At 38.4% G+C, this 22,897-nt stretch overlaps 2 protein-coding genes across 4 annotated transcripts in view; one reads left to right on the forward strand and one right to left on the reverse strand.

The window, feature by feature from the left end:
- Positions 1 to 10,013, forward strand: part of LOC145996038 (uncharacterized) — a 58,203-nt gene extending 48,190 nt beyond the window's left edge. The window contains exon 2 of the mRNA XM_083132237.1: positions 1,305 to 10,013. Coding sequence (XP_082988363.1) covers positions 1,434 to 3,152 — 1,719 coding nt within the window. The 5' untranslated portion in view covers positions 1,305 to 1,433 and the 3' untranslated portion in view covers positions 3,153 to 10,013. The remainder of the gene's footprint in view (positions 1 to 1,304) is intronic.
- LOC145996039 (uncharacterized) overlaps positions 1 to 22,897 on the reverse strand; it is a 270,364-nt gene that overhangs the window by 241,005 nt on the left and 6,462 nt on the right. The gene's annotated exons all lie outside the window — the stretch shown is intronic.

Genomic DNA, 22,897 nt, shown 5'->3' on the forward strand with positions numbered 1-22,897 from the left:
GTGCTTTAGCGGTGCCATAAAGGGTCATAATTCCATGTTAATTTTACTGGCTGTTCCTTCAAGGGCCTTCTATTACATTCGTGCGAATGTCGGTCACACTGGTCTTGCGTTCATGTACTCATCTGTGCTCGAAAGTACTTGTGATAATGGCACCAGCTTGTGATTAGCTCTCTGGTTATAATTTGACTTTCTACACAACTCGTTCTTGTACTGCTCTCTTGAACAATATCTACATTATCTCTACAATACTGTTTATGATCTCTGGTATGTGATATTTTGGTTTATTCGTTGGTTAATGATTCCCACACATGTACTCAAAACTGATTGGTTATGGCGACAAAAGCATTAGGTACCAACCTTGATTGCTTACCACAAAATCAAAAATGTTTCATGAAGTTAAATGTGTTCTTTGCAAATTGATTGCTAATGCAAATTCATTCAGTATACCGTATCAAGTAAGAATCAAATAAGAATTAGCGAAAATATGATCAAATTTTGTAATATTTGACTACCAAGCTATTTAGCCATGCCAAATTTTATAAACGTTCATACATTGTAGTTCACTATGCTATAAAGATGTTCTGTTCCACAAATTGACAAATGACATTCAAGCTTATGCAACGAACTGAATTAGATAAACTAAATGAATGAAAGAGTGAGAATATATTAAATGCATCGTACGTGATTAAATAATAATTGAGTGCATATATGTTTTCAGTATATGTATTATCTGGATATGTTGTTTAACCTATTACTGCTCGTATGTAGGGAGGTATGGGCGTAACTTGGATGGAAAGTGGGCACTATTCCCTTCAGTTTTCAGGTTTATTAAAATTTTCAAAATTTTTGTTGACCTCCTGTGACTTGGGCACGAAAGTAATAAAGAGTAATGTTTATGATTTTGCAAATGTAAGTTACTTACATTTTTTTTATTGGCCAGAAAATATTTCTATTCCAAAGTTAGGCCTATGTGAAGGCAGTCTTTAGCCTATCTTTGCAATTGTGTTTCAACATCCAGTTCCTCTCTATTATATCCCATTATAACTACTGTTATTGTAAGTTCCTTTCTATGTGAGTTTCTCTTTCGTTTTGCTTTATTGTCGTTTACTTATTGACTGGTGAGTATGAGCGATGATATGATGAAACTGATGAAGTATTATTGACAGCGAACACCCATGCTCACGCCGGGAGTCGTAGCGCGCTGTGATAATTGTCCAGCCAGAATATGAGATCTATTGTTATGTACGTATTAAGTTATTTTTCGGATCCATCTCCTAATGGAAACGCTCTTTCTATCTTTGCAGGAACCTGGCGGACGTTTCCTTTCATAGGACGGAACTGGAAAAGGTCTTCCGAAACACAACAGCACACGCGGAAGTTGAAAGAGAGACTTCACAGGAGCCGACAGCAGCTCCTGTCCTCACAACTTCCAGATGAGTGTGGTGGAATCGTTACCTTGGTACTGCTACTACCCTAGAGTCGCTCCCCACCCAAGCCCCTGCCAGGTGCAATTCGTTCCTAAAGTTCTGCCTCTCCAGGGTATCAAACTCTACCAGCAACCCGAGCCCAGGCCGGAAGCTCTGGTATTGGTCCCGCGGGACAGCAGCCACCACCGCACCGAAGATTATGTCGAATCCGCATCGCTACGTGCACGAACCAATCAGCAGCTGGAAGCCCAACACGTGACCCACGCCGAGATGCGCGAGAAGGATTCGAGTCCGAAGAAGATGATTGGCCTTGGTTCGATCTTCACCAGCCACGTGAGGGACGGCTCCCCGAAGCAGGCGTCCGTGTATCCGGACAGTAGGGAGGCTTCCGGAGGGGCGATGCCGCAGCTGTCCGCTCGCGACCAGGACCCGGACATGCCGTTCGATCTATCGAGGAACTCGAGATCGAATCCCCACATGTCTCCCGCGAACCGTTCTCACGAACCGGAATCAGGAGACGAGCAGCCGCTGGATCTCAGGATGGACCATAAGAAATCTAGGAGAATCGAGGACGAGAATAGGAATGTGATAATTCGTAGCCCGTCTCCTTGTGAGAACTCCCCAACAGAACCTAGGTACGGCGTACTGAAGGAAGAGAAGAGTCCCATCAAGAGCCCCCCAGTGTCCCCATACCCTCCTCCACAGCCACCCCACACGGAACTCCCCCCCGCTTCCCCGCTACCAAGTACAAACTACTCTATGATTTACCCGCAGCCGATACACCCAATGATGCTGGAGGCTATATATCGTGCAGACAAACCTCGCTTACCTGTGTACCCACCTAGTCCAGACCGAGTGGTGCCGTACCCTCCAAGGTCGTACCCTTTCCTCAACCCGATGCTGAACGGGATCAACGGTCACTCAGGAGCCTTCGACATGATGAGGCCCCAGCACCAGAAACCCTACCAGGACATCCTCAACCCGCACCTGAACAAGATGAAGGACAGGTACGCGTGCAAGTTCTGCGGCAAAGTGTTCCCCCGTTCGGCGAACCTCACGCGTCACCTCCGCACCCACACCGGGGAGCAGCCGTACAAGTGCAAGTACTGCGAGCGGTCGTTCAGCATCTCGTCCAACCTCCAGCGCCACGTGCGCAACATCCACAACAAGGAGAAGCCCTTCAAATGCCCCCTGTGCGATCGCTGCTTCGGGCAGCAGACGAACCTGGACAGGCACCTCAAGAAGCACGAGTCTGATGGTCCTACCATACTCGACGACAACCCTAGACGCGGTATGGATCACTCATCGGACCGAAACGACGAATCCTACTTCGAGGAAATCCGGTCCTTCATGGGCAAGGTGACGGAGGGTGAGCAGCGCTTGAATCAAACCCAACCCATACTCCTCAGGGGCGACATCTACCACAAACCTCCCTCGACGGCTTCAACTGAGGAAACGCAAGACTCCAGCAGGAACCGGCAGGAGGATGAGAACAGCCTAAGCGACAAGGACATATCATCGCCTGCATCATCATCTTCACCAGCCTCCAACATCTCCTCAGCTTCACCAAAGGATGATGGGCCTTGCCCCAATTCCAAGGTTCTGCTCAAAGTTACCAGCGACTCTCCTCGATCAAGCTGCGAGGAGAATCACAAGTCTGAACCGGAGAACCCTTGCTCCCCAGGCAGAAAAGATGAGGAGGAATCATCTGAACCATGTAAATGAACAGTTCCCGACCTGACATCTTCCATCCATGTAGGCAACTATCCTCTAAGGAAACCATAGACAAAGTTTCCGCACCATAGTGCATTTTGTGAAAATGTCGGTACAAAAAGGTGCGAGCAATGCAGGAAAAGACTTTTCAATCAAGTTTTACCTTAAGGAACCAAAGAAATCCGTCGCAGTGAGGCGTTGGAGGAAGAGAAACAAGTTTGTACGTGTTTCGCAGAAGGTACACTCGCAAGAACTTTTGCTTTCTTTGATCCAGCCTGCTCTGTACATTTCCGTCTTGTGTGTGTGTTTTTTTCTCCCCCTTCTTCATTAACTTTCTGGTCTTTCACTTTCATCCTAGAAATCGTCCGGTCGGGAGAGGAGAAATTTGTAACGGTGTGCTTCTCAAAAGGGCGTGGTCACTGTCCCTCCCAAAAGTTGTTGTGTGGAGCAGAGATTGAAACCAGTGACAACGAGAATAATTTATTGATACTTCCTGACGACACGCACACAGAACACTTTGTACATAGTATCTTCACACACTTTTCTGTCTGTATACACTATATATGTGCACATCTTTTGCGAGAATTCAGGTTAGACTATAAGACAAGAATTGCAGAACAATGTAAGTAAGCGCCACCGGAAAAGAGTAGGAAAGTACTAGTCATATAACAAAGAGCAAAACCAGAGTTGACGTGCTGGATATTAGTTGATAATCAGGTAAAATTTGTAGATTAAGTAATGAAAAGTACCATTGAAAATACCATTGTACTATTTATGTCAGCTGTCATGTCAGATATGCTCCTCTCTTTACTGGAGACTTCAACTGGGGGTATAGACAAGTAGCTTCCAAAAACTGATTTCAAAATTGAATTGTTGGTATCAAGAGAAAGTATGCTTTGTTTTCTTGGTGATGGATGTACAGGGCAGTAATTTCGTAAGACAGGATCATCTCTTATGTGACAGCTATCTTCTTCTCTTCTCAATATTTCTATTGTCTCTAGTTTGCTGACTGTGTATGAGAGTACCTGATGCTATAGTGGAAAACCCAGATCTTCTTGGCTGAAACTATTACTGGCGTTTGAATGAGAGAGAGAAAAAGGGTTCTAGTGAAAGTTTTTCGTCATATATAGCGAGCAGCAAGGGGGTTAGGTAATGACAAGATACAGAGCGAGAGCGAGAGAGAGAGAGAGATTCAAGGATGAAGTATCGCGATGCAATTTCTCGCATGAATCCGTCAGATGACTGGAAGAGCGCAAAACAAAAAAAAAAAAAAAAAAAACAAAGACTTCCGTAAAACTGGGGCAGGTCATAAATAAAAGAGTGGAGACTGGTACCGGAGCGACCACACCCAACTGGACTGCCCAAGCCTCCGTGGAGGTAAAGGAGAAAGAGAGAGAACGAGTACAATGGCGCCGACTCGCCTCAGGGAAGGGAGGGGAGAGGGAAGCGACTGGAGGGGAGGGAATGAAAGGGAAACTGGACTGGAAGAGATGCTGGAAGGAGTGCTGTCGATCTGAAAAAGAAAAAGAATCTTCCAGTGTTCATGATTGCAACGATTCATTCAGCAACCTTCTTTCAAAAGGACCTTAGGTTAAGCAACAATGCATAATTGGTCCTTTTGCTACCGTATTGTTTCTATATATTCTAGGGCAGCTGGGAATTTTACGAGCGGGCGCATGCTTTAGTATCGCCGTTACAGAACGGAGCACATGGTATTACATTCAGAAAGTCACACAGGAATTGATGTAGAGAATGGCCTTGCAGGATTTGACAAGGTAACATAACTATCTAGCCTTCTTAAACCCGAAGGTTCATGTCTGACATAACACAAGCCTTCCATCTGCCTTTATCCTGGGCAAGATCAATCAAATCTTTTCCATCCTTACCGATTTCCTTTAGGTACATCTCAACTTTATCCCTCCATCTTCGTCTTGGCCTTCCTACTGGTCTATTACCATCAGGTTTCCCAACAAGAATCCTGTAAACTCTTCTCTCCTCTCCCATTCGTGTCAACATCATAACCCCTTACACGATTTCTGTTTGTGAAGTATTTACTCCCTTTACTTTCGATAAATGCTATTGAACCAATCTATCCTATAAAAACGATTTGTACAGTATCGCTTGAATTGGCAAACTTAGAAAGCCTATGAAAATTATCTATAGTCTGTCTGCGTTTGTCGAGACCATAGGCGTCATTGCGCATGCTCTGACTGGACGAGTTTATTAGCAAGATAGGGGTAGAACGGGCAAGGGAAAATCGTCTGTTACGTTAAGAGGGGAAGTAAGAGATTTAAAAGGCATCACAAACACAACAATATGAACGATAACAAATAAAACAATGGAACGCATTCAAACAAAATGATGATCTGAAACCTACATTGTTGTTTCACACACTTTTTTACCTACCTACCTGTCTCGTATAGATCCGTCCTACACGGTCTCACAATATCCTTCAAAATTCACTCTCCTGGTCAGAAACACCAGGTCACAAACGATGAGCAAAACCGGAGCAGACTTGGTAATTTTTCACCAGGAAAATCACAATTTGGCAAACTGCCTTGATTGTATTGGTGAAAGTAGATCGCAGTATATGTTAAGAACGTCACGAAAACTAGTACCTCCGTGCATGAAACTGGTTCAAAACGCGGTGACAGAAAGACCATTAATTATTTGGACAAGTAAGTCGACATCATTCTTTCTTCGTTGCTGCATCAATTGCACACACGCACACGTGACAAACTATCCCCCACTGGAAACGGGAAAGTTAGAAATCCCTCTGGCAACCTAACTTCCTATCCTCGGGAGACGGAAATTAACAGTTGACTTCAACCACTCCCCTGGGCACATGTTGCCAAACGGACGAGTGGATGTGTTTAGGACGAGGTTCGCGGAAATACAAGAACCGAAATCTCGCTAGGATATTTCGCCATCTGCTTACCGTGCACACATAGGCGATGACCTACATGCACTATTATGTTACAAATAGTCAATAATTAGCCTTAGTTCGATTCGTGGTCATGTCAAATAACTGTTCACACAAGTTCACTCTTTAGAATCACCACCAACCATTGAGCTTAGAACCATTCTCTCCTGCTTCCTACCTAGTTCGTGCTCTATCTGAGGGATTCAGTCTATATGACAGATAATCCGTCAGTGGTGCCAACTTCAAAGTGGAGCTCGAGCCCGCCAAATAATTTATCATGTATCGTTCCATAACTTTACACTTAAAGAATTCCCACAACTTAATTACTGTTCGTAATAATTTGATATATCTTCAATTTGATACTTATAAGTAATCTATACTATTTGCACTATCCATGGCCATATCGTTCTTGCGGGTGTAATGGAGGATAAGGCCCTATGACATGTGTTATATGTTGTAAGTATAAGTTTATGCAACACATCTCTGAGATCAGCCTATCCAATGTTTTTTTCAAAGTTGGCGTCCCTGCAAGCCGTGATGCCATGCTACCACTTACACCGAAATGCTTAATTATAACAGTATTCACGAGAAAGGAATCCAAATTTACAACCCCTCCACAGTTGTTTGAGGATGCAAGAGTACATGAATATCCGTCTACCTTGCTCGAACAATTTGTTAAAAGCTAGTAAGTCAAAGCTAGCACAGTACCGTATTAAGTTTGAAGAATACGGTTTACAGGTAACAACGCATTGAAACAGAAACCTTCTAGCTGATCACCAGTTGGACAGAAACCATTACGTATAATACTCGTCTATAAAGTATCTATTTGCATTGATCTTTAAATTCTGCCCCTCCACTTTCTGGACATTGTCTTTGTACACCCCCTCTTTACCCTTGTCCTTGCCCGGAGCGTTCCACATTTCTTCTTTTCCTGCTTCTTACTCAAGCCACAAAGACTAATATAGGGCAGCTGACATCCTAAAAGATTTACTAGTGTCTCCCTCGGTCTCTGGGTAGACCAGAAAACCTTCGACAGTTCCTATGCGGCTTTTTGTCCAGCTCGTAACAGACCAAATGAAACATGCATGAACCATCTTCTCAGAACCTACTCATTCCTTCAAGGTCATCAACAGCTTGCCACCTCCATCCATGGTTGCGAATCCGTAACCTCAACCCATTTGCGTCTTTACTTTTTTTATCCTTCCGCTGATCTTCTACAAAAGTGGACAGACGACTTTTGACCATGAAACATCAAGTGTTCAATTTTTTTTCTATCTCAATTCAGTCTAGGTAGGATTTGGACTGACACACCAAGGTAGTCAAATTGTCGCAGTGATATTTTTATCGTTTCTTTTTTCCAATGCGACGTTCCTGATGTCTTTAGGAACGAAGCGTCTGTCTTAATCCATCCTGAATGAGATCACGAACTAAAAACGGAAGAAAAAAAGAGGGCATTACGTAAGAACAGGCATTCATGAACACTGGACAGAAGAGGCGGGTACCACCTTTCGAAATTATTATTTCGTCCATAATTTTCAATTTACAATGTCCGAGAGTTGTATCTCCTGACATCTGAAAGGCGATTTGGACCATTTATCGAGTGGTCCTTTTTGCTTGGTGACAACTTTGTGGTGTCATTTATTGGTGAAGATACTGGAAGCTATGTCGCTAAATAACATTTACGGAAACGCAAGACATCACAGCCAGGATTCGTATGTCCTTTTGTTGTATCTTTACTAACGCGATGGAGCGTATAGACTCAAAAGGAAGAAATATGCGTGTAGTGTAGCACATTCATTGAAACTTGCAACAAAATAGTGGTGAAAATATATTTCATTTCAATTTTCCCACAATTCATGTCTTCAACTTAAATTTTGTCATTTTAGCGTTTAAAAACCCGTAGGCTATAGATAAAATCACCAGATAGGTTAGGTTCACACTCACTATACGTACTGGATCACTTAAACCTTATTGCCTCTTCCTATACCACTAAATTTATAAACTGGAAGACACGATCTCCTCGATGTTATAAATAAAGTAATTAGTCTACACAACTATCGAAGCAATAAAATATTTCATTGCAAGAATATTAAGCTCTCTCTCACTCTCGATCTGACTTGGAAAGCGAGATGTAACTACAAAGTAGACAAAGATTTTGTGAATGGGTTTTTGATTCTTTTATCTTCTATTGTTGCCTAGACGTTAGACTGATATGATATTGGTGGTTGATAGATTAAAATATAATATGTGGGATTAAAGATTCTTATCTTCAAATAAATGTTTTCAATTTGTTTCCTGCCTTTTCTCCATTTAGAACTAGAAATGATACAGGTTTATTTTGCTGTTTCCAAAAATATTGATCTCTTATCTGATAGAAATCGGTAAAACTGCGTTCTAGAGCGTTACACACAGTTTAGGGACTTAGATATAGGTAAGGAGAAAGAAAGAGAGAATATATATTTCGCGACTATATATATTTATTTAAACGTTACGTGTTAGTTTCCAATAGAAACATATTCTCAGTTATTTTCTTTATGAATATATTTAAAAAACGACAATGAATATTTGCTCATTATGAAAAACGTATATATAACTTTCAATGTGGGTAGTTACCATTTAAATTAATTACATGTAATTTTAGATACTTGATATATTCTATGAACTTGAATACTATTCTTTGGCTTCGAAAACTATGGTATTTGCACTTGATGTGTTTGTATAGTGGGACCCATGAGTATTACCGTGCAAATTGTCCATCACCATGTTCGTGCACTTTATTTAACCCAATAAGAGCTTCAAGAATTAGAAGAAAACTCAAAACAAGCTGTAGACAACTTCTGCACCAGCATACATAAAAAAAAAACATGGCTTAAAAACACATAGGATGTAAGAGAAAAAATAACGAAAATAGTCATGGACAATTTGCACGGTAATGCTCATGGATCCCACTGTACCTGCATTAATAAATTCAGACCTTTATGTCTTGATTATTTTTGTAATTTAGAGATTTAAAAGTGCCTTTGGATATCTTGAAATTAGAATAATATAGCTTACTTGCTTTTTAAATAAAATTTAATTCGAATTCACTTATTTACACACTATGAAAGGTACTTCCTGTGACTTGTAAAATTATTGTTGGTAATAATGACATGGTAAAAGAAGGCAATGTGAATTAGTATGCTGAGATTGAATTTTGTTTGAATATGTTTAAAGTTTTGAAATATGAATCTACCTACACCTATCAAAACACTTCAGTTTTTCATCCTGTTTTCAAAATTTTCCAAAGTTTATGGAAACCTATAAAAGACATTATGCTAGCTGTCACAAGATGTATGGCCTACTTGTTATGTGGTTCAGTGCTTGCATGTTAAAGACTGAAACGATAAAACTATTGTTGAAAAATATATATTGCTTTGTCTGATGTTATCAGCCAGAAACGTTTGTGTTGATTTCAGTCTCCTGTAATTCACATCCTTGCACCTTTATAATTACACTATTTAACTGTTCAAACAATCAAGAAAATGCTTACAATTCTGTAAACAAACCAAGAAGGATTCAAATGTACAACCAGTTCATTTCTCGTTCTTTTTTTGTTAACTTTTTTTAGATGTTTGTTGTTTCTTATTTTATTGTGCTTTATTGTTCATTCACTTCCTTTTCACGGTGATTATCACAGTGCTACATCTGCACTAGTCATAGGTAATAAAAAATGCAATTACACATTGAATTTATTTACTGAGGTAATAACAGAAAAAATGAGCTATATTTTTATTGTATATACAAGTTAGACAATTTAAGTTATGAATCATGTGTCATGTGAAAAGAAGACGCAGAAGATTTTTTCATATTTGTATAGGTTCTTTAGTGCGTTTGTCGGTGTTGAACTTTCAGTGATATTAGTGATATATCATGTAAACGTACCAATGTAATAAAGACAGATTATTGAAGAATATGATGTTTGTTATTCAAGTTGAATGCAGAAGATAAAGTTAGAAATGCGATTTACATACATACGTGCGGTAGCGACGATTGGGAGCCAAAACTAAGGGGAGGAAAATTGATGTATTCTTGTTAGACAAGGCTGAGCATTAAGAGAAAAAACTGCCCCCACAATTACCCTAATCGCCGCCACTGCATGTATGTGTATGTATTGGCCTACCTTCACTTTTTACAGCCAGAAAAGTAAATGCAACAATTGAAACAAAAATATGCATGAAGTCTGTAGCTCAGATCAAATGTTTAAGTGCATCATCGAGTAAGGTATTAGAAATGCATTAATTGATTCATTAAAATACAGCTCGACATAGAAATAAATACTCACGTGTGTCGTATGATGCACTTGAGCGTTACGTTTACAATCCATATACAGAAAGACATGAAACGGAAAACCAATTCTTGGCAAATACAAAAAAAGACAGTCTAGTGTACAAATCGATGCGTTTGTAGTGCATCAAATTGTTTAGTTTTATGTGTCTGTACCCTTATCGACCCCGCTTTTCAATATCCTGATATTGTTTTAACTTTCAATACAAACACACACACACACACACACACACACACACACACACACACACACACACACACATACATATATATATATATATATATATATATATAAATGCATACATATATGCATGTACTTTCGGCTGATCGCGACGATGAGGGATGATATGATGATATTGATGAAGGGACACTCACAAGCAAAATCAATGCCGAGACCGGGATTAGAATCCGGGAGAGAGAGAAAGAGAATTACAAATACAAAACAGTCAATAAACCAAAAATGTTCGACACTTACTATCCACCATAAGAAAGCACAAAATTAATGTTAACGACAATGGTTCTATAATCCATGGAGTTATAAAAATCGACCCATTTTTTTTTTCAACCATAAAAATTCTTTGTTACATTTTCTTCAATTTATAACAGTTAATATTGAACAAAAGAAACGTGATGATTGACAAATTACACAAGCACATGATCGTTCAGAACCTAGGCTAATCAAAACGGTACAAGAAAGATGAAGTATGCCAAAACTAAGAAAAACATATAAATCTGAAGGTGGGAAATCGTGCGCAGTACTACAAACAGATTTTAGTAGAATCTGATCCACTTACTGCTTTTTATGCATCGAATTCGAGTAGCAGAACGCGAATATTTTTTATCGGTGACGTTCAAATTATCCTGAGTAATGATGTAACACAAAGGCAATCCTTTGGCGATATTCGACATTTTCAAAGCGTCGTGAAGGCTATATTTTCTAAGCTTATACACACAAATCATATACTGTTGTTGTGTCATCAGTAGGAGATTTTGTTGATCAGTGCATTACCAAAACATACCATAAAAACAATGCATTTGTGACCTAAAACTAGAGTTGCAAAAAAGCCGGTATTTTTGAACGGGCGGTTTACAGGTTTGTAGTGACATATTTTACAACTAGGTACAAAAAAATTACATGATGTAGCTGCCAAGAGACAGGCTATTGGCCAATCCCATTGGACACATATTGCATAGTGGTTCAGATACAATTTTAACCCTAGCTTACCGAGGTGAAGAGGGGGCTTGCAGGCCCACCACATGTATATTTTTTTTAGATTTTTCAACTGTTTGAAAATAAATTAAATTGTTCTCTAGGATGTTCCCAATATTTCTATATTACTTTTGTTCATAAAAACGTAAATGTAATGTAAATGGGCTTATCAGGTGCCATCTTTGAATGAATCTCATTCGAGACACTCATGCCAGTGACAGTGTACAATTGGTTGGTAATGATGGTAATTATTGTAATTATTATATTTAATAAACAACTCTACTTCTACAAACAAAAAGCATTAATAAAAAATTATTATGGACTTTGTGAGTTTTAGTGAATGATAAAATATATGTGAGACACTCATGCAATAATTATTATATTCTATTAAAGATAGTAACTTATGTAATTATTATAATTAATACGTAACTACACATATATAATCAGCAAAGTAAGCATTCATTCAATAATAGATTGGTTTCTTGAATTTTAGTGATAAAAAATAAAGTGTGGGTCTGCGAGTTGCCCCCGGTATGTAAGTATCTTGTGTGGCACGGATAAGCTAGGTTTAATACTAAACGTGTAGTCCTGATGAGCACATCTGACCATGAAATGAACTTAAAACAATCTTCTACATGTTTGTGTCTCAATTTAAATGTTGATGTCATAAAATATGAAATAAATGTTATTATGAAAATAGTTGCTGTTTCGGAACAATTAAAAATCTTTACTGTTCACAACACACATGCAGAAGTATACGTATTACGTCAATGTGTGTATATATCCTATTTAACGGAGCTTTGAGTCGGAAGCGACACATGGCACTGCTTCCTTAGAATTCCTTTACAGTAGGGAGATAAACGAGAATCATAGAATAGGAAAAATACTGCCAACTCATGTATTTTCATTGATTTGAGACACTTTTGTGAAAAAAGCCGAAAAAAGCCCAACCAAAAAAGCCTCGGAAAAACTTTTTTTTTAAAAAAAAAGCCGGTATTTTTTCTAACACTTCTAACTCTACCTAAAACACTTTAAAAATTACCTCAAAATAATTTTAGAAATAATGAATTTGAACCAGGGAACTCATAATTTATGACCTAAAATGTGAAAATAAAATGATTCTCAAATGAAAATGATTATTTTATTACCGCTACAGATACAATCAGTTGCAGCTGGGTCTATCATCTGAGCTCGGTGCTTATTTCTTAGTAGTTGTAGTATGTTACAAAGATTTGCTGCAAGTCTACTGAGGGACAAAAAACAGTGAACTTTCATTTCCAGGAATGTCAAAGCATTAGGCTAAATACAGGAAAAGAATTAAATATTTTTATACATAAATAATTAATTAAAATAAAATAAATTAAACTCCAGATGTAAGATAATAACCAACTGCCTTATTGAACCAAAACTGCCTTATTGAACCAAAACTGCCTTATTGAACCAAAACTACCCCAACAAATCCATGTTAAAAACTAATGTGTTACAAATGAAGTAAATATGAAAGCAGGTATATTTCTGAATTGCCAGAAGGAAGATATACGAAATCTTCAAAATCTTCTCTAACCCATCGTTAATATTTTACAATCAATTAGTAGAGCAAGACACACACACACACACACACACATACAGAGAGTGAGAGAGAGAGGGGGGGATAAATATAAAGAAAAATGGCGTGGTAGAGAGACAATAGGAGAAAAAGAGAAATAAAGGTAAAAATAAATACAGAAGCAGAGATAGAAAAATAAACAGAAAAATAAACACTGAGGAAGAGAAATGGAGAGAAAGAAAGATACAGAAAATAGAAAAGTATAAAATGAAGAAAGAGAAACAAAGTAATACAAAGATAGAGGGAGAAAGATTGGAATGTGGAGAAAATAAAAGAAGGAAGATAGAAGGAAGGAGGATGACGATACAAAGAAAGAGATAGAGAGACAATGGGAAGGGGGGAGAAAGACGGAGAAATGTCATACATTTATCAATATTCCTATTACTCTGTACTTAACCAACAAGGATAAAAAATATTACACTATTTCTGAGAATTTCTTGATCGTCAGGTTCACAAAACTTTAGCAATTGTATTCTAGTAGAGTAGGATGCATAAGGAAATTTTCCATCATCAGAATTTTAATGCAATTAGAGCTTCAAGAATCGAAACAAAACAACCTGCCGACAACTTATGCACAGACACACGTCAAAACCAAATCCTTATGAACACGTAGGGTTCAATGGAAAAAAATAAAGAAAACGATCATGGACAATTTGCTGAGTAATACTTGTCCATCCTACTGAACGAAACGATCCTCGCTTCATATCACGAACATGTTTACAATTAGTAAATATTTGTTACGAATGTAAATATGGCTATGGTAGGGGAAAATTATCCCCATTGGCGGAGATACCATAGGTTCTATTGGAAGGAAAGTAATGACACTCCCTGTCATTGTGCACCCTGGTGGTAACACAATATCACAACATCTCAGAAATTGCGTAACCTAACTTCTAAAATGACTGTTTACCTACACTAATGAACAATAAATATCAAGTGAATAATAGCCAAGTTGCTGAATACAACATACGTATTATGTACAGTAAGGATTTTTTTGGACAGGTTGGACCATACACATAAAAAGTTGACATTGTTACATAAATATCGCAACAAAAACATGATTTGATCGCAATACTGGAAGTAAACTTAATAGACAGGTTTCCCTATACATTTATTAGATAATTAATGCAAGAAGTTTATTACACTTTCTAAAAAGCATTAAAAACATTATGAAAAGGAGAATAAAAGCCATGATATAACCAGACTATGACATCATAACACGCTAATACAATGAGATATAAACATAAAAGCAAGTTGATATAAATTCTTCCGAGGAATATCAAAATTTAAGACACATACCATCAACGTAACAATTAATGTACTTTCTGCTTCTTATCAAACCTTTACTTATTTACGTAATTTGTGTCAATGACTTCGACCTTATATTTGGAGGGATGTTTATGTGTCGTACATACATACATATGTGTGTGTGTGTGTGTGTCGATTTGGAAAATTTGGAATATAGGAATAAAGTTACATCAAGAATATTCCTGTCATGTATGAAGATAAATTGTGCTTTACAACATGCATTTTGTTTTACTGAACTAAATATTACTTATTAGTGTTATTATATGCATTAAATTCCATGGTTCATTAAGGCTTTGAGCAGAGCATGCTGCAAAAACTCGAATGGATGTTTCTTCATCCCAATGATCAAGGGGGCTGCAGGATGATCAGGGGCTGCTTTATTGTTCATTCTCTTCATTTTCACGGTGATTATCACAGTGCTACATCTGCACTAGTCATAGGTAATAAAAAATGCAATTACACATTGAATTTATTTACTGAGGTAATAACAGAAAAAATGAGCTATATTTTTATTGTATATACAAGTTAGACAATTTAAGTTATGAATCATGTGTCATGTGAAAAGAAGACGCAGAAGATTTTTTCATATTTGTATAGGTTCTTTAGTGCGTTTGTCGGTGTTGAACTTTCAGTGATATTAGTGATATATCATGTAAACGTACCAATGTAATAAAGACAGATTATTGAAGAATATGATGTTTGTTATTCAAGTTGAATGCAGAAGATAAAGTTAGAAATGTGATTGTACATACATACGTGCAGTAGCGACGATTGGGTGCCAAAACTGAGGGGAACGCAATTAATGTTACACTGTGAGGAATGTAAGAAAAAATAATGCTGTTGTGCTGGATATTCAGTAATTTGGTGCTAGTTTACTTTGGTTGTTATTTTATAATAATGGATGTAAACATAATTATTATTATTATTGTTATTATTTCTACTATTCAAGTTTCACCTATTACCTACACAAATTTCTGACGACACCCGTGGTTGCAATCAACACTATTTCAACACCTCTGGGCTTAAAAGTTGGACAAAATGTAGTGTGGATCTTCTTCGATCAATTTAACACCGTTGTTTCTCCAGTCCATGTATTTGGGGATCTATGCAACTTTACTGCCAGTATGTCGCGGATGACAAGTTTTGCAATCAGATAATCGCACGATTTTCATGAATGTAAGGTAGCTTTCAGATCGTAGCGACAAGCGACACGTGTCACTTGGAAAGGATCCTTCAGATTTAGTGTCGAAGTGACGCGGAAATCTGCCCGTGTCGTTCCGACTGGGACTTTATAGGGAAATTTCACACCGAAGCTACAAGCTGCAAGCGACAGGCGACAAGCGACACGGAAAATTCACACTCAAGCGGAAAGCGACAAGCGACATGGGCCTATTCAGTCTAAAGCAAAACATTCACCGCGCATGCGCGAACAGCACGAGGCGTGTCGCTCGTAGTGAGAAAGCTGCACGTTGGTTTATTTGGTGTTTTAAGTCCACTTTATGCACATAAGGCTAATCGGGACTGGACCTACAGTTTAAAGTGGGATCCGAACCACTATGTGCCTCCACCGGGTATCGAACCCGGGATCTCTTGTTTTCAAGGCGACGACGCTACCACTGCGCCATCGGGGAGGCCCTGACAAGCTGCATGTGTTGCTCTGACTGGTCCGTTTTCTCAATATTGCGTCGCCTTGTGTTCTTGTTCGCGCATGCGCGGTGAATATTTTCCTTTAAGCCCTCTGCACACGGGGACAGTACTGGCGGCTAGAAGTGTCAGCCAGTGAAATGGCCGGACAGTAGGCTTACACACGAGGACAGTAATGGCTTCCATTAGTGGCAGGCAGTAGCCAGTTTTTTTGTGTGGACGTGGTGAGTGCAACAGTCAGAGGATGTGTGAGAACATGGAGGAGGTTGATGAAGAGTTCGAGGAAGCTGTTGATGAGGAGGCTGTATGTGATATTGTACATTGTTTAAGTGAAGAGCTTCAAGAAATAGTAACCAAAAGGAGGGCGTGCTGGGCTAAAGACTGGGTGTGTCGTAGAGATCAGCTGGGAGCTTCGGCTACAATACTGCGGGAACTTGCCGAGGAGGATCCTCTGGAATACAAGAGAATTATGAGAATGAGTGTGGGGCAATTTAACGAACTGTGTAATTTAATTGAACATAAAATATCAAAAACAGATACGCTAATGAGAAACGCAGTTCCTGCCCGTCCAAAACTAGAGGTTGCCTTACGATTTTTAGCTACTGGTGACAGTTACCAAACTCTAGCAATCATGTTTCGAATACCAGCCAACACCATTTCTAGTTTTATGCCAGAAGTACTTACAGCAATAACGACAGCATTACAAGAACATATGAAGGTAAGATCTCACAATTATTGCTTGCTAACTTGTTAATTTATAGTATAGGGTAGTAGTTGAGTTTTACAACTACAAAGGAGGTTACAGCGTTATACTTTTGGCATTGGTAGATGCTGATTGTAAATTTATATACATAGATGTGGGAACCAATGGAAGAGCCAATGACGCAAGTGTATTCCGGTTGTCCTCGCTTAAATCAGCTATAGACAATAGTAAGATAAATTTTCCTAATGACTACTTTATTTTGGGGGATGACGCGTTCCCTTTGTCACCAAACTTAATGAAGCCCTTTTCGAAAAGAAATTTGACATTATTGGAACGTATATTCAACTATCGTTTATCGCGTGCACGCAGAGTGGTGGAAAACGCATTTGGTATAATGGCAGCAAGATTTAGAATCTTTGGAAAAGAAATCGAAGTTGATTTAGAAACTGTAGATCTGATTGTACACTGTACATGTACTCTCCACAGCTGGTTGCGAACAACGTCACCAGCAACGTACTTTGAAAGAGGATGGGTTGACCATGAAGACATTGACACAGGAGTTTTTCACCCCGGCCAGTGGCGTTCCACTGGGACAGAACTACCGTCATTGAGAGGAGCTCGCTCGACAAACACATATTCGAAAAGAGCTTCGGAAACAAGGAAGAAACTGGCTGAGTACTTCAGCGGAGAAGGACGAGTGTCTTGGCAGATGAAGGCTATTGGCATGTAATCAGTGGCACAGCAAATGTACTTAGGCCCTACATTGTTATTGACGAACTTTGTAAAAATCAAATGTTCTTAATATCTTACTAGTGTTATTGGTCAGTAAATCACAAAATTAGTTTAAAATGTTAATAGTTGATAACACTAACAAGATTGCAAAATGTTTTAAAACACAATGGGTCCGTAGTCTTTTGATATAGTCTAGTATCTTATTAAATTACATATTCAGCTGATTGTTTTTTTTTTAAATAGTTGTTTTTATCCTTTTTATGTTTGTTGATTCTGTTTCTATTTTGGCAACTAAGAAATTATATGACCTAACCTCTAGACAGGTGACAATTAATTGAATACCTATTTACCTTGGGCCACAGTTATCACCTAACATACTCTTACGTAAGGATAAAAAATCAAACTTACCAAATTCGATGTTGACTTCCTCGTGATGACTACATCTCTCAAGAAACTGTCGGCTGCAGTGAACCATGGTAGTTTCGGTACGTAGACGTCGTCAGTGCCCGCTCCACTTGCTTTTGATTCACTCACTTTCAGGAGTTCACCTCTGTACGTGGCCTTTATAGCCTTTATACGGGCTCTCAAAAACTCAAGTCGGGAACACTTTAACTTTATCATTGAACTCACCCTCTTTGCCTTGTTGGCATAATCAGAATGACGAACGTTCCATAGTAGTTCATAGTTTATGTAAGTTTCTAAAAATGTACCGATATTGTCCGCACTCAATTTTACACTAGCAGTTGGTTTTGTCTTCGCTTCTTCAGATTTTGAACACATTTCCGGTGTTAAATTTCGCAACGAAAGTAAATACGAAAATAATCACAAAAGTAGTTCTTCCTCAACAGAGTCTAGCGCTCTACTGGCGGCCAGTACCTTTAAAGACACGTCCAATAATGGCTGCCTCTAGGCACGTGACCCTGTTACTGGCCCTCTGGCGTCCACTAAACTCAAACATGTTTGAGTTTGGTGGCCGTCAGTAGCCTACTGGACGTTGAAGTGGAAGTACCCCTGCACACTGGGACAGTAGAGGGATAATTAGTAGCGGCCATTACTGGCTAGTACTACTGGCCGCCACTACTGTCCCCGTGTGCAGGGGGCTTTAGACTGAATGGGTTACTGTTGCTTGCAACGAGCTATATATAAAAGCACTAGAGAAGCAACGAAGCAGCCATCTTTGAAACAATTTGAGCGGGAAGCAGGTAGTCCGTAAGTGGTCAGGCAGGCTGAACAGCTGACAGTGGCGCAGACGTTAACAAGCCGTAACCAATGCATTACAGCTAACTTGAAACTTAACAAGGAATACTTACACATTATAAAAGATTTGTACACAGATGAATTATTTACCTTTTCTAGCGAAAGTTTTTACGAGTTTATAGGACGCTGGTGCTTCCAATTAAGAAACAAATCTCATTTTTCTTGACCACAGGGATTCTTTTCACAGACTTAAATATATCCAAAATCACTGAAATCATATTCCAAACAAAGAACTACATAAGATTCGTGTTCAAATATATTAATAAAAAGTTGTTAATGTATACTATTCGTTTAATTATAGAATGAAACAATGAAGTGAGATTATTATTTTGCATGAAAGACAGTTTCACAACAGCGTCAAAATTCAATGCAAAGTAAACAAAAGAGAATTATAATAAACTGTTATTGGTTATGATATAAAATCAATTGCCTCTTTGTATGTAGACAATACAACCTGCAAGAAAAGGAATGTGAAGTGCTGTTTTGAACAACATCTGTTTTTTTATCATGAAAAACCCTGCTCTTTTAGCCTTCCTTGGACGCCGAGTAGTTTACATTATTACACAGATTACATTGTCCATATGCATAGTCACATCAGAGCCGACCATAGGTGGGTGTGGGGCCTGGGGCATACAATATACGCTGGACCTCTAATTTTTTTTTTTTTTTTAGAGATCTGAAAAATATCAGATATTTGTTAATTAGTCTGAAGTAGGAGATGTCCTACATTGTGACAAAAGCAAAAATATTATAATGAATAAACAATTAATTTATATACATATTTCGTATTATTAAACACGAAGCAGTAAGATGAACACGTTGAAGATTAAAATCAAGAATTATGGGTTGCTGACTTTCTAAATTAGTCTTTCATTTCATTTCAATATCAAACTAATAATTTACGTATAAAAGTGGCAATTTATATCTTATATCATATCCAATAACATTCTCTATCATAATTTTCTTTTGCTTTCTTTTCATTAAATTTTAAGGCTGAAGTGAACTTACATGGTTTCATATAAAATAATATTTCAACTCCATGAATTCGTGAATAGTACATATTATTTTTGATTGAAATGTTTGGATCCGATTTTTATGCAGTACTTTGATTAGATTATGGTATTTTAAGAAGGTCAAAACAATCCATGAAGTCGGGAAAAATCAGATTAGTAGCTTAATTGGAAACACTGGCGTTCCATAAACTCGTAATAAACCGCATAGAAACAAATATTTTTGTTTGCTGTGGGGCCCCCTGAAACACGGAGCCTCGGGGCTGCCTTTGGGCCGGCTCTGATTGATCTACACTGTCTACGCGTAGACGTGCGGCACTGCTTATGATAAAAGGATGGGCATAGCAAATCAGAAATTTCCCTCTTTTCTCGTGCGAATTCTACTTGCTATACTTCAGAATATAATAAATAACAGTAATACAATAATTATTTACGAAACATATGGCGTTCATTTTGTTTTATCACTTGTATTTGTACAGTCACATTCTGAACACACCTTCGGCATCTTGCGCTTCCTTCGTAAACACTCAATGTTTTTGACCACTCAGGATGTGGCTGCCGCGTCTTCAAATATATATACGGCTTCAAATATATATATATATATATATATATATATATATATATATATATATATATAGAGAGAGAGAGAGAGAGAGAGAGAGAGAGCTCGTTGGTCGCTTGTCGCTTACAGCGTCGGTGTGAATAGTCCATGTCGCTTGTCGCCTGTCGCTTGCAACTTGTCACTTTGGTGTGAATTCTCCCATAATACCGTGCATCTTGTCGGCTCGATTTGTTGTTCGCGCATGCGCGGTGAATGATTTCTGGCTGGGAGTTTTCAGACCGAAGCGACACGTGACACCATGTCGCTTGGGAACAAGCCAATCAACAGCATGGTTGAACACCGTAGCGGCATGACGGGCCGCACAAGCCCGCGGTCGATTGGTGGAATCCTCAAACGACACGTGTCACTTCAGTCTGAAAGCTTCTTAAAATCGAACACGCAAAACGGACGTCACTTTATTTTTAAAAAAACAATGCCAAAACGTGTCCACGAATTGCCTAAGTGAATTCTTAAGAGCAATTTCTTTCCACCAATAAAAACTTGCACGTCCTCAATGTTCGTATATGGAGAAGACAATAAAAACAATAATAATATTCGCCCAAAAACTTGCACATGACGCAACAAGGAAACAAGCTTCTACGTTTTCTGCAACTTCGCATTGTCTCAACACCAAACTGTAAATCTGCTCATTATGCCGTTGGGCAAAACCTGCCACATTTCACATATTTGGAACATTTATATAATCACCAGCCGCGTAACTCTCACAACAATTCGGCTGTCATAAGCAATTCGGTTTGATCCAAAACGGACTCAGAGGAAGGAGCTGAGTGGACCCCAGGGCAACAGAATACAACCCGCCCGCCTTGAGGCTTGTTGCTGTAAGACAAGAAGCGTTCAATCAATGGATCTTGTTTTTTCGACACTTTTTTTTTCTTGCTTCTAGATTACTGCAACACGACTACCTTCTCTTTCTCAATGTTAAAACTTGTACTTCCCTCTTCAAAATTTCGTTTTTTCTTGTCACTTTCGCTGAGGAAACATTGCAGAATACTGAAGGAGGTACATGATACCCTTTCATTGCTTCGAGGTGTCGGAAGCTTGAATAGGAAGAATGTTAAGAACAAGTGTTAAAAGCTAATGGAGTGATGACAAACTTCTGAAAAGCACACTCACTGCTTTCAAGATGTAAGAACCTCTCGATTATGTGTTGAGATACACCACACAGTGACCATTTTAAGATTAAATCATCATCAATTTTGAACCCCTCAATGTATCCCCTTGTCTAAAATTCTTACTGAACATGTTAAAACAAGGGGTGTAAGAAGCCCATTGCTAAAGGGTAAAAGTGCAAGGGTGTTGTGTTTTTCTGGACAAGAAAACAAAATCGGTACATTCAACGAAAATATGCCGGATAATTAGAACGACATCACAGACAAGACACATCGGAGGGTCCAGCCCTTGCAGCAAGTGACCACGAGTTAGACGGCTGTGTCCAATACGCAGTCGAGTAAGAACAACTTCCTCTCGACGAGAGGGGCGGGACGAGGAACGTCATGCACTTATGTGGGGCTTAATGGCATGAAGCTTTTTCTCCGTTACCGCATCCCACTATTCCTGCCAAGTGTCTTTTATTATAAATAAAAGAAATAACGTTCTGTTAGTTATTATTCGCACAGAATAACGAAGTAAAAAATGCATTAAATAGAAAAAATAGAGTAAAATACAGAAACCAGTATATTTTTCATCTTCTTCATTTAAACTGAAGAATAAATGGTTTCCCAGTTTTAGACTTTTATGTGAGAGGGCACACAACAAACACTTTTTTTTTTTGAAGAGGTGTGTAATAGTTAATACCGAAAAATAACTATACATTTCGGTACACTAACTATGTGAAATGCATTCATAAAAAACAAATAACAAAAAATAGTTGTGTTGGATATTTGTTCATTTGGTGGATCTAGTAGAAAAGTCTCCCCAAGTATATAATAATAATAAAAATAAATTTGGAATAAAATTTGTTTTATTAGTTTAAAATAGTAATTGTTTTATAATAATAAACATAAGCATAATAATAATAAATATTGTTATTATTATTTTTACTATTTAAGTTTTGTTCATTGCCTGACCACTCTACAAAAATTTCTGGCGACGCTCATGACTCACCACTATCACAAACCTTGGCATAGTTTGTGGTTATGGTGTAAAGCTAAAATCTTATACCACACACTTCATTATAAGTAAAGACTTCAAGGCTAAACGTGGCAAACAATATGACCCCTGTCCTTTTTAGATAGTTCACGTATATTTGTTGTTGGAACTACAAATTTTACCTTACACCAAGAAGTCTTGAAATAATATTTCTGCTGCAATGTTTTAAGAAAAGCTGTAGGACGAACCTTACAGACACCGACAGTTTAAATCTCAGCTGAAGAGATAATATTCATGACTTTACCCAATGATTGCACCACGAAATGAGCAG

Source organism: Lepisma saccharinum, chromosome 12, assembly GCF_977018435.1.
Source record: "Lepisma saccharinum chromosome 12, izLepSacc3.1, whole genome shotgun sequence".
NCBI classification, from domain to species: domain Eukaryota; kingdom Metazoa; phylum Arthropoda; class Insecta; order Zygentoma; family Lepismatidae; genus Lepisma; species Lepisma saccharinum.